This window comes from Meles meles, chromosome 4 (assembly GCF_922984935.1).
Source record: "Meles meles chromosome 4, mMelMel3.1 paternal haplotype, whole genome shotgun sequence".
NCBI classification, from domain to species: Eukaryota; Metazoa; Chordata; class Mammalia; order Carnivora; family Mustelidae; genus Meles; species Meles meles.
The window spans coordinates 93,288,456-93,302,909 of record NC_060069.1 but is presented as its reverse complement, the minus strand read 5'-3'; the positions used below and the strand labels follow the sequence as shown (position 1 = coordinate 93,302,909).

The window sequence follows — 14,454 nt, the reverse complement described above, 5'->3', positions numbered from 1 at the left end:
TTAATATATCTCACTCTTCATTTTGTAAAAATTTGCTTTCTGTTGCATAGATTTCCCCCTTTTTTTCTGCCTATCAAAACAACTCTTATGCCTTTTATTTTTATTTATGTATTCATTTATTCTTTTTTATGTCTTGAAATAGATGAATGAAGAAATGCTTTGTCAAGAATTTGGAAGATTTGGACCATTAGCCAGTGTGAAAATTATGTGGCCTAGAACTGATGAAGAAAGAGCAAGAGAGAGAAATTGTGGCTTTGTGGCTTTTATGAATAGAAGAGATGCTGAAAGAGCTTTAAAAAATTTAAATGGTAAGAAAGTTTCTGTTGTCTACTATAGAATTCAGGCTTTTTTTCTGGTTCTGAAAAGTGTAACAACTCTAGGGCAAAAATGGACCAAAAATGGAAAGGTTAAACATGGAAATTAATTCACATTAACAGAAGTCTTTTATTTTCTTTTGAGAATTACCAGGGTGACCTTTCTTTTCTTTTTTGCAGGAAAGATGATTATGTCATTTGAAATGAAGTTAGGTTGGGGTAAAGCTGTGCCTATTCCTCCACATCCAATATACATTCCGCCTTCTATGATGGAACATACGCTTCCTCCACCTCCATCAGGACTGCCTTTTAATGCGCAGCCTAGAGAGAGGTTAAAAAACCCCAATGCTCCAATGCTACCGCCACCTAAAAACAAGGAGGATTTTGAGAAGGTAATTTAAAAAATGTACATAGGGCCGCATCTAATTTGTAAATACTAAATCTGTGGTAGTATTTCTTTTCAATAATTTTATAGAAAAGTGTGTGTGTAATTCTGTTTGACAACTCTTAAAGAAATAAGTAGATGTGTTCCCTGCCTTAGCCCATGGAAACCCTGTATTGAAATACTAGGTCATATTTTTATTTGTGGCTACCATTCCTTTTTTGACCACTTAAGTTTTTTTTCTCTTTGTCCACTATTGTATCCAGGTTTGCTTAAGTGCAGTATCTAAATTTACTTTGTTCTGAGAAAGTGTTACTTTGTATTTGGTTAAGTGACTTTTCATTTAGAAAGACCTAAATAGTTAAACTGTTTGGATGGCTGCTAGCTAACTTAGTTCTCAAGATCCGAGGTATTAGAGTATTTGAGAGCATATGTGGTTTTTTTAAAAAGCAGTTAACTACTCTAGTAAAAGCAAAGGGTGAGTATTTTCTTTTTATTAAACACAAAACCAACTTAATTTCAAGTTTATAAGAATCTGTTGGTTCTGTTATGAAATAATTACACTTAAAATGACAGGGCTGGTTTTAAAGGCTTGGGAACAAAGTAGCAAACTGTATGGTCAGAGGCAAACAGTTAATTATTTCACAAATTAAAATCTTTATCTGATAATTCTCAGTGTAGTACCTATTTCAGTGCATTGATGTGCATTCTGGCAGGAATGTTCTGATTCTTTGCATTTGGTGAACATTTATTGTTCACTGAACACATCCATTTGCATTTATGTAATTGCTTAGTGTATAATTACTTCAAATGCAGTGATTGCCTGCAAAACTTGTGATTAGATGTGTAGTGTTTTCAATGCATTATGTATATTTTTGCTTGTTACTTGTTAACAATACTCACATATTCTATGTTTATTATCTGATGTGACTTCATATACAGACTCTGTCGCAAGCCATAGTCAAAGTGGTTATCCCAACAGAAAGGTACATGTTTTTCTTTATTATTACTGATCTAAATATAGACAATATCCCCTTCTGAATTAAAAAAAAATGGTGTTGAGGAAAAGGTAATATCTTGACTGAGCAATGGTTCCTTCCCAGTACTTTTTGGGGGGGATATTTGACTAACTCTAGTATATTGCAATTTTATGTCATTATCTTTTTGTTTTTATTGTTACCAAAGTAGGTGATTTTATAGCTTTAGTAGTTAGAATGTGTTTGATAGATTTAATCTGGAGTTGTTAGTCTAATAATATTAGACTATTGTGCTGGGAAAAATAGGTGTTTTAAATGTATCTTAAATTGTATGTAATGTTGCAATTTGACCCAATTTTTTTTTTTTTTTTTTTTGGTGTGTGTGTCTTGGTTCCTGAATGATCTGTGTTTAATATGCAACCTTAGTTTGAGTTCTCCTTACTGAAGGGCATAGCTTTGTTTTTTTTTCTAATTGATTAGGAATTCCTATTATCCTTATGAACATTGAACATGGCTAGAAATTTTTTTTCATGGTAACAAAAGGTATTTGGAATTCTTTTATTTTCCTTTTTTTTTTTTCTTTTTCAACATAATGATGAAGCAGAAGAATTCATGCTCTAGGTATGCTCTTGCTCAGTCAAGCTAAGCCTTTTCCCAAACACAGGAACACAACACTGGTTGAATAATAAATGAACACAAAAGAATACCAAATTCTCTTTGACATTGGCCTTGGTGAGCAACACCAGCTGAACTGTCTGCGGCAGCGGGGGACCAGGAAAACATCATGGGATGGATTGGGAAAGTATACAGTTTTTGACCAGACATTGGTACGATCGACTCCAATAAATGTGGTTTTATTATAACTGAGAGACAATTTTTTGGTTTTCCTTTTTTTTTTTTTTTTTTGGTTATTGTTGCCCAGAGTAAGATAATTGCCATTTTAAAATAAAATAATGCACTTTAAAATATATCATCTTTTTGTACTACACTGTTTCATTCTGGTAGAAAAGTCACCCTTTTAAGAATGATGTTAAATACACAATCTTTAGGAAAAAATTGTGATTACAATTCTTTTAATAATCTTGAATTCAGGTTAGCAACAACTAATTGTCAGATTTTGATTTTAAATAATCACATGAAAAACTTTAAAATTTCTAAAAATACATTTTATCAGTTACAAGCCTGTTTAAAACTATAGTGGGTTATTTTTCCACTGATAAAGCATTCACAGGAAAGTATTTTTGTAGTATTCAAAAAGCATATTCCATCGTAGCTTTACATGTGGCTCAGCTTATTTCTAAACTAAATTTTGAGTATACATTTTGTTGAAAAGTCTTAACTCACCATTACAGTGAATCCTTTGTTTTAAACTTGCTAAACCATTTTTAATTTATAATATTCAAGTCAAGTTGCATTTGACTTAATTCATACAAGTTTCTGGATGATAGTATTTGTTCTCCAGTAATTGATTTTATATATTATGATATTTATATAAAATTTCCCTTCACTTTAATTTGACACATACCAGTGGGAATTTTGGAACTGAATCATAACTTACCTTTATCTCCCTTCCCTCAAAATAGTATCATTAACTATATGGATGCTCAGAATACATTGTCATTTGGTAACAAGAACTGCATATTTGCAGAATAATTAGTACTTCTGTGAAGGAAAAGTAATTTTTAGATATAAAATTGAGTGTTGCTTTTGGTTTTTTGTTTTAACAGTTTGAGGTTGAATTAATAGTTTTAAATATATAGTTTCCCCTATATTAAAGATTTAAACTTTCATATAATTTTTTTGACCTAGAGAAGGTCAAAAAAATTAATTTTTTTCACTATATAGAGATTTTAGTGTCCATTTAAGTAGGTTTGTTTGAAATGGGAGAAAATAACTACTATGACCATGAAATAAATTATTTTATTGTTTATGTACTCTGAAGCAGGGCATTATAGAGCCAAAACAATGTCTTATTCTATAACTATATATTTATTTATATTCTAGCAATTACATGAACTTAATTGAAGCTGGGAATGCTAAAGGTGTAATTTAGTGTGTGCCTTGTACCAAGAGCCAATATCCTTTTGCTTTTCCCAATTACTATTTGCCTAGTCTATATGCTGGGGGACTGGTGAAGTGAGAAATCAAAAGCAGCTTATATTAAGCTGAGTCATTTTTGCTTGATGTTGTAATTAGTATCTAAAATAGTGTTTAAAATCACATGATTTTAGGACCTAGATTTTAAAAATAAAGATCTTCTATGAGCCCAACCAATAAATTGACTGTACTAAAAAGTTACAGGTTTCTTCTTGGCTTAAATATTGGAAAGTAATTGTTATGAAAAATGGGAGAGGCTCTCACCATGTCCTTTATTTTGGAGTATTTTGGGAAGAGGACTCCATTTAAGGCTTTGGCAATATGATTACTTCATTGAGTCATAGTACGCAGGCAGAATTATACATGTCATGAGTTGTGTGAACCAGTTTGAAGTGTGATCCAAAGGGATGTTGCCTCATTAAAGGTCAGATTCAATAAAAACTCCATCTGCTATATGTGTACCAGAAAAGCACAAGAGTTGGATGGATTTTTTATTAAATCAGGCCTTAAACTTGTTAAATAGTTTTGCATTTTTTCTAAATTATAGTATTGTATATAACATTTCAACACCACCACAAAAGTGCTTGGTTTAGGAATATTTTCTTTTAAAACTGAGATAGTGTGTATGTTTTTAGATGGCTTTGATAACATGTAAGCTCTAAGTTTACTCATTTTATATATTTGCAGCTTTCCAATTAGTTGTGATTCATAATTTAATGTTTTGCATTTGGAAAATAAAATTAAGTGGCATTTAGAAAACAATCTTTATTGCTATGAAGCTGTGTTGTGGTTTCCCTCCCTCCCTTCATCTTCCCTTCCCCTTCCACTACCCTATCCCCGTTGACCCACTCCCTCTTAATGCACAAGGCATTAACATATGCTCCAGGTATAAAATTTTGTATTAGCAGAATAATCTTTTTCTGCACAATTATAGTAACTTAGTCAAGTATAGTTTTATATAGTGGTAGGTCTGAATCCATTTTCTTTAACTGTGTTGTTGTTGTAGGAATTTGCTCGCCCTGATACACCGAATGATAGAGTTTGTTGTACGTGAAGGGCCAATGTTTGAAGCTATGATTATGAACAGAGAAATCAACAATCCTATGTTCAGGTGTGCATTTTTTTATTGTAAAATATACATATAATAGAAAATGTACCGTTTTTGCCATTTTAACAGGTATAGTTGAGTGGCATCAAGTGCATTCACATTTTTGTGAAAATCACCACCATTATCTATCTCCAGAAATTTTCTCATCTCCTTTAATTGAAATTGTACCCCTTGAACAATAACTCCCCATTCCCTGGGTCTTCCAGCCTCTGGTAGCCCCCATTCTACTTTCTGTCTCTTGTAATTTGTTTACTGTAGTTACCTCATATAAGTGAAATCATTTAATACTTTGAGACTTGCTTATTTCAATTAACATAATATCTTCAAGGTTCGTCCATGTTGAAGAGTGTGTCAGAACTTCCTTACCTTTTAAAGCTGAATAATAATAGTCCATTACATGTATTTACCACAGTTTTTTTATCCTCAGGTTTGCATTTAAGAAATACAGTTTTTTTATCCTCAGGTTTGCATTTAAGAAATACTTTTTATTTATTTTTTGGAGCTGAAAATATTTTGGAGAATAAAGTTCTAAAAGATAGAGTTGTTTTTGCAATGGAATGAGAAGGAAGTTTTAGTAATTAGGATGCACTTGGGTCAGTTTTCTGTCCGATTTTGATTTAGGCTAATTAAATAACATTGTTTTTAGCAGTCTCTAGGAGGAAGACTTACTCTTCATGTTTTTCACTGACTCATTCATAGTAGAACAATAGAGCTTTGTAGAAAATTGGTTATCTTCTGAACAGATAACGGTGTCTAAGACATTGATTTAGCACTACTAAGTCATTTAAAAACCACTGCTTTTGAAATTTCTATCTTGGGAAAATCTTTCGCCAGGCATAATATCTGACTTATAAGCATTCATTAAAATTGATTGTAAGACTCAATAAGATGCATACATACCTTCTGAGAATTAATGTCAGTCACAAAGGCAGTGCAGGGGCTAGGGTGAGGAAGAGGATTGATGGCAAGGCAGTGGGTGAGGATTTTTCTTCAGTGATCTTTGCTTTTGGTTTTATTTCAAATGAGGTAGGCAAATAGTATTTCTCATTTGTTTATATTTACTTGAAGACCCTTCTTGTTAAAGAATGCATTTTTTTGTTTGTTTTGTTTTAGGTTCTTATTTGAAAACCAGACACCAGCTCATGTTTACTATAGGTGGAAGCTTTATTCTATTCTGCAGGCAAGTGGAATCAATTACTTTGTTAATTTTGACTCTGAGGTATTTTGCCTAATAACATTCTGGACATTTATTAGGGAGATTCTCCGACTAAGTGGCGGACAGAAGATTTTCGTATGTTCAAAAATGGATCTTTTTGGAGGCCACCACCATTAAATCCATACCTGCATGGGATGTCAGAAGAGCAAGAAACAGAAGCTTTTGTAGAGGAGCCAAGTAAAAAGGGAGCACTTAAGGAAGAGTAAGAATTTTTTTCTTTTCCTGTCTATATTAAGAAATGTTGCTTTAATAATTGTGTTAATTAGTGATCTTATTACTAAGATGTTAACTGTAAAATAAAATGTTTTTTCTTGTGACTGTTTTTAAAATACATTTCTCATCATGTGTTTAGTTATTTTAAACATCTTGGCAAGAGTAAGTATGTGTCCTATTGTCCTCTCTCTCTTCCTGCAGATAAAAGACAGTGATAATCTCTTAAGTAATGATTCTCTAGCAGTAGAATACTTGTGACTCTTACAGAAATTATCTTGGGACCTTTAGAATTCTAGCCTCCCTGAATGCAACATTAAAGAGGAAAAATTACCATGGGGCTTTGTGAAGTGCAGAGTCTTTCCCCAAGAGTTGGCCACCATGCAAACATACTTACTAGTGTTCAGTCAGTGTGGGTACAGTGAAGTTAGTCTGGTTTAAGAAGCAGAAACAGATACAACTATTAAATATTTAAAGGACGTTCTGTATAACTCATGGGGAGAAATTGACTAAAAGATCATGGTATATAGGATTATATACTCCACTTCGTAGTCTAAATTTTAGTATTAGTTGCACTGGTGCATTGTTTGTGAGAGCTTTTGCTAATGGAGAGCTATATATATTTGAAGCATATTTGCTTCTGAAGATGTATTTTCATCATTACTTTTGCCCAGGTCTGCAAGCTCAGTCTATAGGCTAAATCTGGCTGCCTCCTGTTTTTGTAGTTTTATTGGATCACAGTCATGCTCTACACTTCTTGTGCCCCCCCCAACCCCCCCAACTGCCTTTTATATGTGGTTTATGGCTGCTTTGGTGTTAATAGCAGTGGAGTCAAGTAACTACGAGTCAATATGACCTGCAAAGCCTAAAATATTTACTATCTGATTCTTTGCAAAGTTTGCCACCACCGGCTGTAGCCTGTTTCTGATCTGATGCAGAAGTGCTAAAGTAACGGACCTCGCCTGTCATGCAACGCACGTTCACGGGGAACCTGGTGCTAAACCATTCGTAGACGACCTGCTTCTGGGTTGGGGTTTCGTACATAGCAGAGCAGCTTCCTCGCTGCGATCTATTGAAAGTCAGCCCTCGACACAAGGGTTTGTAAAAAAAAAAAAAAAAAAATCAAAAATATAAAATAAAAGAAAAAAAAAGTAACTGACTTCCTTCAAGAGAGTAAAAACCATTAAGGCTTCCCCTCCGCCCTCACTGTAATGGGATATCCCCCATTACAGTGAGATAATAGGACTAGGACACTCAAATACTCTTGAAAATCAGACTTCACACAATTTAGTCTTCAGAATTTTATCCAAGTGGATTTTAAAGAAATTAGTTTGTGAGCAGAAACTATAATGACATTTGAAGTTTCTATCTGTAAATATTTGTAAGTTAAAAACATTTGTATTCAGACAGAGGGACAAATTAGAAGAAATCCTGCGGGGGTTAACTCCAAGGAAAAATGATATTGGAGATGCAATGGTTTTCTGTCTTAATAATGCTGAAGCTGCCGAAGAAATAGTGGATTGCATTACTGAGTCATTGTCCATCTTAAAGACACCCCTCCCCAAAAAGGTATGGGAATGATTTCTCTTTCTGGAACATTTATTTAAGTAAAAGAGAACAGTTGACTTCTTTTTTATTGAAATTGGTGTTTTTTTATTTTGTTTTTGCATGAAGAACTTGACTGAAGAGATCTTTCCCATGCAGTCTCATTTTCCTCCTGTCTGGGGAAACTTGTTATGTTAATCAGTACACAGGTTATCAGCAGGTTGAAACACATTTTATTCCAGTCAAAGTAGTGGCTTTGGTAATGTTGAATTTCTTAACTCTTGTAATTAGCTGTTATTATTATAGCTAAACATTAGCTGTATGCCACTGATTGCAAAAAATTTCAATATGGAAATTTTTTTCTAGTGCGTTATTTGCTACTGGTTTTTATTTTTAATCTCTTATGTTATCTTTTGGTATTCTAGATTGCCAGATTATATTTGGTTTCTGATGTTTTGTATAATTCTTCAGCCAAAGTTGCCAATGCTTCATATTATAGAAAATTGTAAGTATAACGGTGTAAGATGATATTCCTGAAATAAAACATTAAGGGTAAGGAATTCAGAGAAGAGGATTTTTTTGGTTAATTGATAGTTTCAGTGTAAGAAATAATTTGTATTTCTTCTTAGTTTAATAGAATTTTCTAAAAACTTGGGTTGCATTCATTAAACCACTTTAAGCTAAATGAAAGTTTTATAAAAAGTTTTATAAAGTTTAAATAAAAAGAAAGTTTTCATACCAGTTTCTTGATAAATTACAACAAATAAGGGTTAAAAAACTTTATTGCATATTTAGCCACTTGTGTAGTAAATAAACTGAAACAATAGAAATAATGGCAAGCATAACGGAAGAGACCAAAGATAGAATATAAACTGTTTATAGAATCTATGTTCTCTTTTGATCATTTTGTAGTTCACAGTGATTATTTTCCTAGTCAATAGGAAATTATGTTGCTGTATTGTAATTAATATATAATTCTTCTTCAGAGTTTGTTTTTGGTGTTTATGAATCAGGGAAACTTTCCTCTAAGAGCTGAAATGAAATTTGGAGATGTGGATCCTAACCTTAGCTGTTATTAGGGTTTTTTTTTTCTTTTTCTTTTGCCTTGGACAAGTCACTTTTCCTAGCATAAAGAGATCAGTTTAGGTAGCATAAAGTATTCAAAATGTAGTTTCTTGTTAATCGAGGAAACTAATTCTTTGCAAGAGAATAACTCAGAATAAAGAGTTCAGTTACAGTTTTAAGAGTTTAGGTACCTAGTTCTTTATTTTTAAAGAATTACGTGATTAATTTATTTATACTTCTTTTTTTAAGTTCAGGAGAGGTTTTCATTGGATAGCATGCTGAAGTAGATAGGAGTTTTAAAATAAACTCTATGTTAAATATGTATTATTTGAATTTCAGTTTTGAAACAAAGTTATGTCAGATATTTTCAGACCTCAATGCTACCTATCGTACAATTCAAGGCCATTTACAGTCTGAAAACTTTAAGGTATGTTTATTGTTTTTTTTCTCTAGTGTGAAACGTGGTAGGGGCTGGCAAGCATATTGGAGGGCTAGAAAAGTACATAGGACAAGTGTAAGACATAACATGAATTTTTCAGAAATTGCTTTAAAATTTACTGCCATTTCATCTTTAGTACCAAAAAGCCTGAAAGTTTGAAATATGTTATGTAGTGTTATTTTGTTGGGTGTTTTAGTTTGAAGTCTTTTATTTAAATGTTTTACATACTAGTTTTTTCACAAAAAAACCATTCAGAACATCACTTGTTTTGTAATGGTATGTATAATTAAGCTGGAGTAGAAACATAATTTTAGTTATTCATGTTTAGAAGATACATTCAGTTACTTTTTATAACCTCTTAGCTGGGGACCAACGTTAAGAAAAGCTAAACAAAGTACCTTGCATATAATGGAATAAATAGATACTACTTCCATGAGAGGAAGAATTCTATTAAGGAAATTTTTAGACTGGGAAGATGCCTAATGACCCCACCATTTAGAGAATTTAAACAACAACTTTAAAAAACTTTTTGACCTTAAATTTTGACCATAAATCAGAGCTTGTAGAAAAGTTTAGGGATGGGACAGAGAAAAAGTCTTAGCCAGAATCAGGAAAGTACATCATTGAACCATAAAAGAATTTGGGTCAGAACTACCTTAGTACCAATTTTAATAAATTTCTAAGTTATTATTCCCAGATGGGGCCTCTTGTACCACTAGTGGTAGGGGACATTGATCTTAGGTGGTCAGGAGCAAAACAGTTATTGTTGCTTTCTCGTTATATTTCTGATTTTATTCCCATTTAGTTAGAAGGTGACATTGTGATTTTTAAAAAATATGGTAGTTATTGTCTATCAAGGATGTTGGTTTAAAGGAAAATTCAGCAAATTGTCATGGCTCTTCTCATGAGATGAAGTTTGAGACTTGTTTTCCTAATTAATAATTTGTTGTCTCTTTCCTATTTATTTAGCAACGGGTAATGACCTGCTTCAGAGCATGGGAGGATTGGGCAATTTATCCAGAACCATTTTTGATCAAACTACAAAATATTTTCTTAGGACTTGTAAATATTATTGAAGAAAAGGAAACAGAGGTATGTACTCAGTGTCTTTGTGTGATTATTTTAGAATTTATTTCTGGAGATGCTATGGGGGTGTGGTGTGTTATGGATGTAACATTTCTTTATGAAAAAATACCTACTGTTTATCACTAACTTGTGGATTTTTGTTGCTGGAATTGCTGGAGCCTGGGAGATGGAATGATGTATAACAGGAATTCTGTTTTGTGGCCTTATGTGAAAACTGGGTGACTGGGTTTCTTTCCCCTAATACCTGCATTTTTTTTTTTTTTTTAATTGAAGTATAGTTGACGTACAGTGTTTATTAGTTTCAGGTGTATAGCATACTGATTCAGCAGTTCAGCAGTTCTGTGCATTATTTGATGCTCACCATGATAAGTATAGTTACCATACAGTGTTACTACAGTATTGTTGATTATGTTCTTCATGCTGTTTTTTAAAAATCTCTGTGATTTATATGCTTTGTAACAGGAGTTTGTACATCTTAATCCTCTTCACCTATTTTGCTCCCTTCTGACAACTACCAGTTCTCTTTGTTTAAGAGTCGGGGGTTTTTTTTTTTTCCCCCCTCCGGTCTGTTTTGGTTTTTAGATTCCATATATAAGTGAAATCATACTGTCTTTCTCTGATATATTTAATTTAGCATATACCCTTTAGGTCCATCTCTGTTGTCATAAATGGCAAGAATCCATTCTTTTTGATGACAACGATTTGTGTATGTGTGTGTACATCACATCTTATCCATTCATCTGTCAGTAGACACTTGGGTTATCTTCATATCTTGGCTATTATTATAAATGCTGAAATAAAAATCAGGGTGCATGTATTTTTTTTGAATTAGTTTTTGTTTTATTTGGGTAAATACCCACCAGTGGAATTATCGGGCCATGTAGTATTTCTGTTTTTAGTTTTTTGAGGAATCTGCATACTGTCTTCCCCAGTGGTTGCATCAGTTTACATTCTCACCAACAAACAGTACATGATGGTTCTCTTTTCTCCACATCCTTGCCAACACTTGTTATTTCTTATCTTTCTGATACTAGCCTTTCTGGTTTGAGGTGATACATCTTGTGGTTTTGATATACATTTCCCTGATAATTAGTGATTTTAAGTCTCCTTTCATGTGTCTGTTGGCAGTCTCTGTTGTCTTTTGAAAAAATGTGTGCTCAGGTTTTTCACCCATTTGTTTATCAGATTATTTGTTTTATTTTGGTGTTGAGTTGTATAAGTTCTTTATATATTTTGGATATTAACCCCTTATTGGGTATATCATTTGCAAAACATCATCTCCCTTTGGTAGCTTGCCTCTTTGTTTTGTTGATAGTTTCCTTTTCTGTGCAAAAGCTTTGTTTTGGTATAGTCCCCGTAGTTGATTTTCACTTTTGTTTCCCTTGCCTGGGGAGACATATCCATAAATACATTGCTAAGGCCTGTGCCCCGGAGATTACTGCCTGTGTTCCATGGTTTCAGGTCTTAAATTTAGGTATTTAATCCATTTTGAGTTGACTTTTGTCAAATACGAAAGTATTTCGGCTTTGTTTTGTTTTGTTTTGTTGTGTTTTAGCATTGTAGCTATTCAGTTTTCTCAGGTTCATTTGTTGAAAAGACTGTCTTTTCATCATTATATGTTCTTGCCTCCTTTGTGGTTGATTAACATATAGGTGTGGGTTTATTTCTGGGTATTTATCCTGTTCTATTGATCTGTGCATCTGTTTTTGTGCCAGTACCATCTTCCTTTTTGTTTAAAGATTTTATTTTAGAGAGCAAAGAGCATGAGCAGGCGGAGGAGCAAAGGGAGAGGGACAAACAGACTCCCTGCTGAGCATGGGGCCTGATGCCAGGCTCAGTCCCACAATCACAACCTGAACTAAAACCTAGAGTCAGATGCTTAACTGCCTGAGCAACCCAGGCACCCCAGTACCATCTTGATTTGATTACTATAGCTTTGTATATCTTGAAATCTGGGATTGTGATACCTCCACCTTGTTCTTATATTGCTGCAGCTATTTGAGGTCTTATGGTTCCATACGAATTTTAGGATTATTCTAGTTCTGTGAAAAATGCTGTTAGTATTTTGATAGAGATTGCCTTGCATCTGTAGATTAAATTCACCTGGAAAGCCACCTGGCCCTAGACTTTTGTTTCTTTGGAGGCTTTTGATTGCTGATTCCAGTTTTGGAAGGTTGTATGTTTCTAGGAAGTTATCCATTTCTTCTCTGTTGTCCAGGTGTTGGCAGGTGATTTTTCATTTTATAATGCTTTGATTATAATGCTTTGATTATAATGCTTTGATTTCTTTGGTGTTGGTTGTTACTTCTTCTGCTTCACTTCTGATTTTATTTATTTGAATCCTTTCTTTTTTCTAGATGAGTAGCTAAAGGTTTATCAGTTTTATCTTTTCTAAGAACTGGCACTTGGTTTAATTGATTTTTACAATTTTTCTTTTTGTTTCTATTTTATTTCTACTCATCTTTATTATTCCTTCTACTAGCTTTGGGCTTTGTTTTTCTTTTTCCAGTTCTTTCACATGTAAGATTAGATAGTATATTTGAGACTCTTGTTTTTTTGAGGTAGGCCTGTATTGATACAAACTTCCCTCTTCAAACTGCCTTTGCTATGTCCTAAAGATTTTGGACTTTTTTTTTTTTTTAAATTTCCATTTGGTCTCCCTGTATTTTTTTGATTTCTAACGACTGGTGCTTTATTTAATGACATGAAAAGATAGATAATGTATTAGTAGAAAAAAAGTGGTAGAGCATTGTATACAGCACGATTTAATTTTATTAAAGTAGCTATATAAATAAATATGTACATGAAGGGATGTACCACAATGGTAGCAGATTCTATTCATTGTGATTCTGTTGGCTTTTCACGTCCTCAGTATTTCGTGAATCCTTTATATTCATTCTACCATCCTAATCCAATTGTATTTTCACTTTCACTCCAACAAGATCCTCCTAATTGGCCCCCCTGTTCCAAGCACATGGTCCTCATTTCAGTTTCTTATATATGTTTCCTTCTACCATAGACCTTTGTAAATTTTCCTCCCTCTCTCTGAAACATCTCTTGTTTATCTGAGATCCTTCCGATGTCAGTTAAGCATAACTGCTTTGAGCCTTCTCAGACCTCTTTAGGTGAAACATACTTATCACACACTTGAATAGTATGATATACTTCTTTGTTGTAGCAGTCACCATAGTGGTTCTTTGCATATTGTGATTATATATATGCCTGCCTCTCCCCACCCGCCCCCGCCAAAATTATTCTAGTAAGCCCTATTATAGGAATGACCAAGGGAACAAACTCATTTTTGCTCATCATTGTATGCTCAGTCCCTTACATGGTGTACCTGGTTTCAGTAAACACTTGATAGATATTTCATAAATAATGAAAGAATGACTGCTTCTTTGTCAGATAGGAGGATAAATCATATCCTAGAAACATCCTCACTTTGTACCTGGGAATGTTGGTATCCAGCTGGTTGGTTTGTATTGGATTGCAAATTAATCTTTTTAAAAAAAATTTTTTATTAACATATAATGTATTATTAGCCCCAGGGGTACAGGTCTGTGAATCGCCAGGTTTACACACTTCACAGCACTCACATACCTTCCCCAGCGTCCATAACCCAACCACCCTCTCCCTACCCCCCCACCACAACCCTCAGTTTGTTTTGTGAGACCAAGAGTCTGTTATGGTTTGTCTCCCTCCCGATCCCATCTTGTTTCATTTATTCTTTTCATACCCCCAAGCCCCCCATGTTGCCTCTCAACTTCCTCATATTGCAAATTAATTTTATAGCAATATGACTAGTAAGCAAAGGAAAATGTGACAATAATGTATATGTTTCTGTAGGATGTACCAGATGACCTTGATGGTGCCCCCATTGAGGAAGAGCTTGATGGTGCACCTCTGGAAGATGTGGATGGAATTCCTATTGATGCTACTCCCATTGATGATCTTGATGGGGTCCCTATAAAGAGCCTTGATGATGATCTTGATGGAGTGCCTTGTAAGTTCAGAT

The 14,454-nt window shown here is 33.7% G+C and overlaps 1 protein-coding gene across 4 annotated transcripts in view; it reads left to right on the top strand.

The window, feature by feature from the left end:
- Positions 1-14,454, top strand: part of LOC123939877 (U2 snRNP associated SURP domain containing) — a 53,123-nt gene that overhangs the window by 22,855 nt on the left and 15,814 nt on the right. For 3 of the 4 annotated variants that reach the window (XM_046001880.1, XM_046001879.1, XM_046001881.1), the window contains exons 11-21: positions 143-308; positions 495-706; positions 1,639-1,682; positions 4,777-4,881; positions 5,992-6,058; positions 6,133-6,296; positions 7,711-7,873; positions 8,275-8,354; positions 9,254-9,341; positions 10,323-10,445; positions 14,286-14,442. In XM_046001880.1, coding sequence (XP_045857836.1) covers positions 143-308; positions 495-706; positions 1,639-1,682; positions 4,777-4,881; positions 5,992-6,058; positions 6,133-6,296; positions 7,711-7,873; positions 8,275-8,354; positions 9,254-9,341; positions 10,323-10,445; positions 14,286-14,442 — 1,369 coding nt within the window. Of the gene's footprint in view, positions 1-142; positions 309-494; positions 707-1,638; positions 1,683-4,776; positions 4,882-5,991; positions 6,059-6,132; positions 6,297-7,710; positions 7,874-8,274; positions 8,355-9,253; positions 9,342-10,322; positions 10,446-14,285; positions 14,443-14,454 lie in introns of those variants that run through there. The other variant, XM_046001883.1, reaches the window with a different exon arrangement.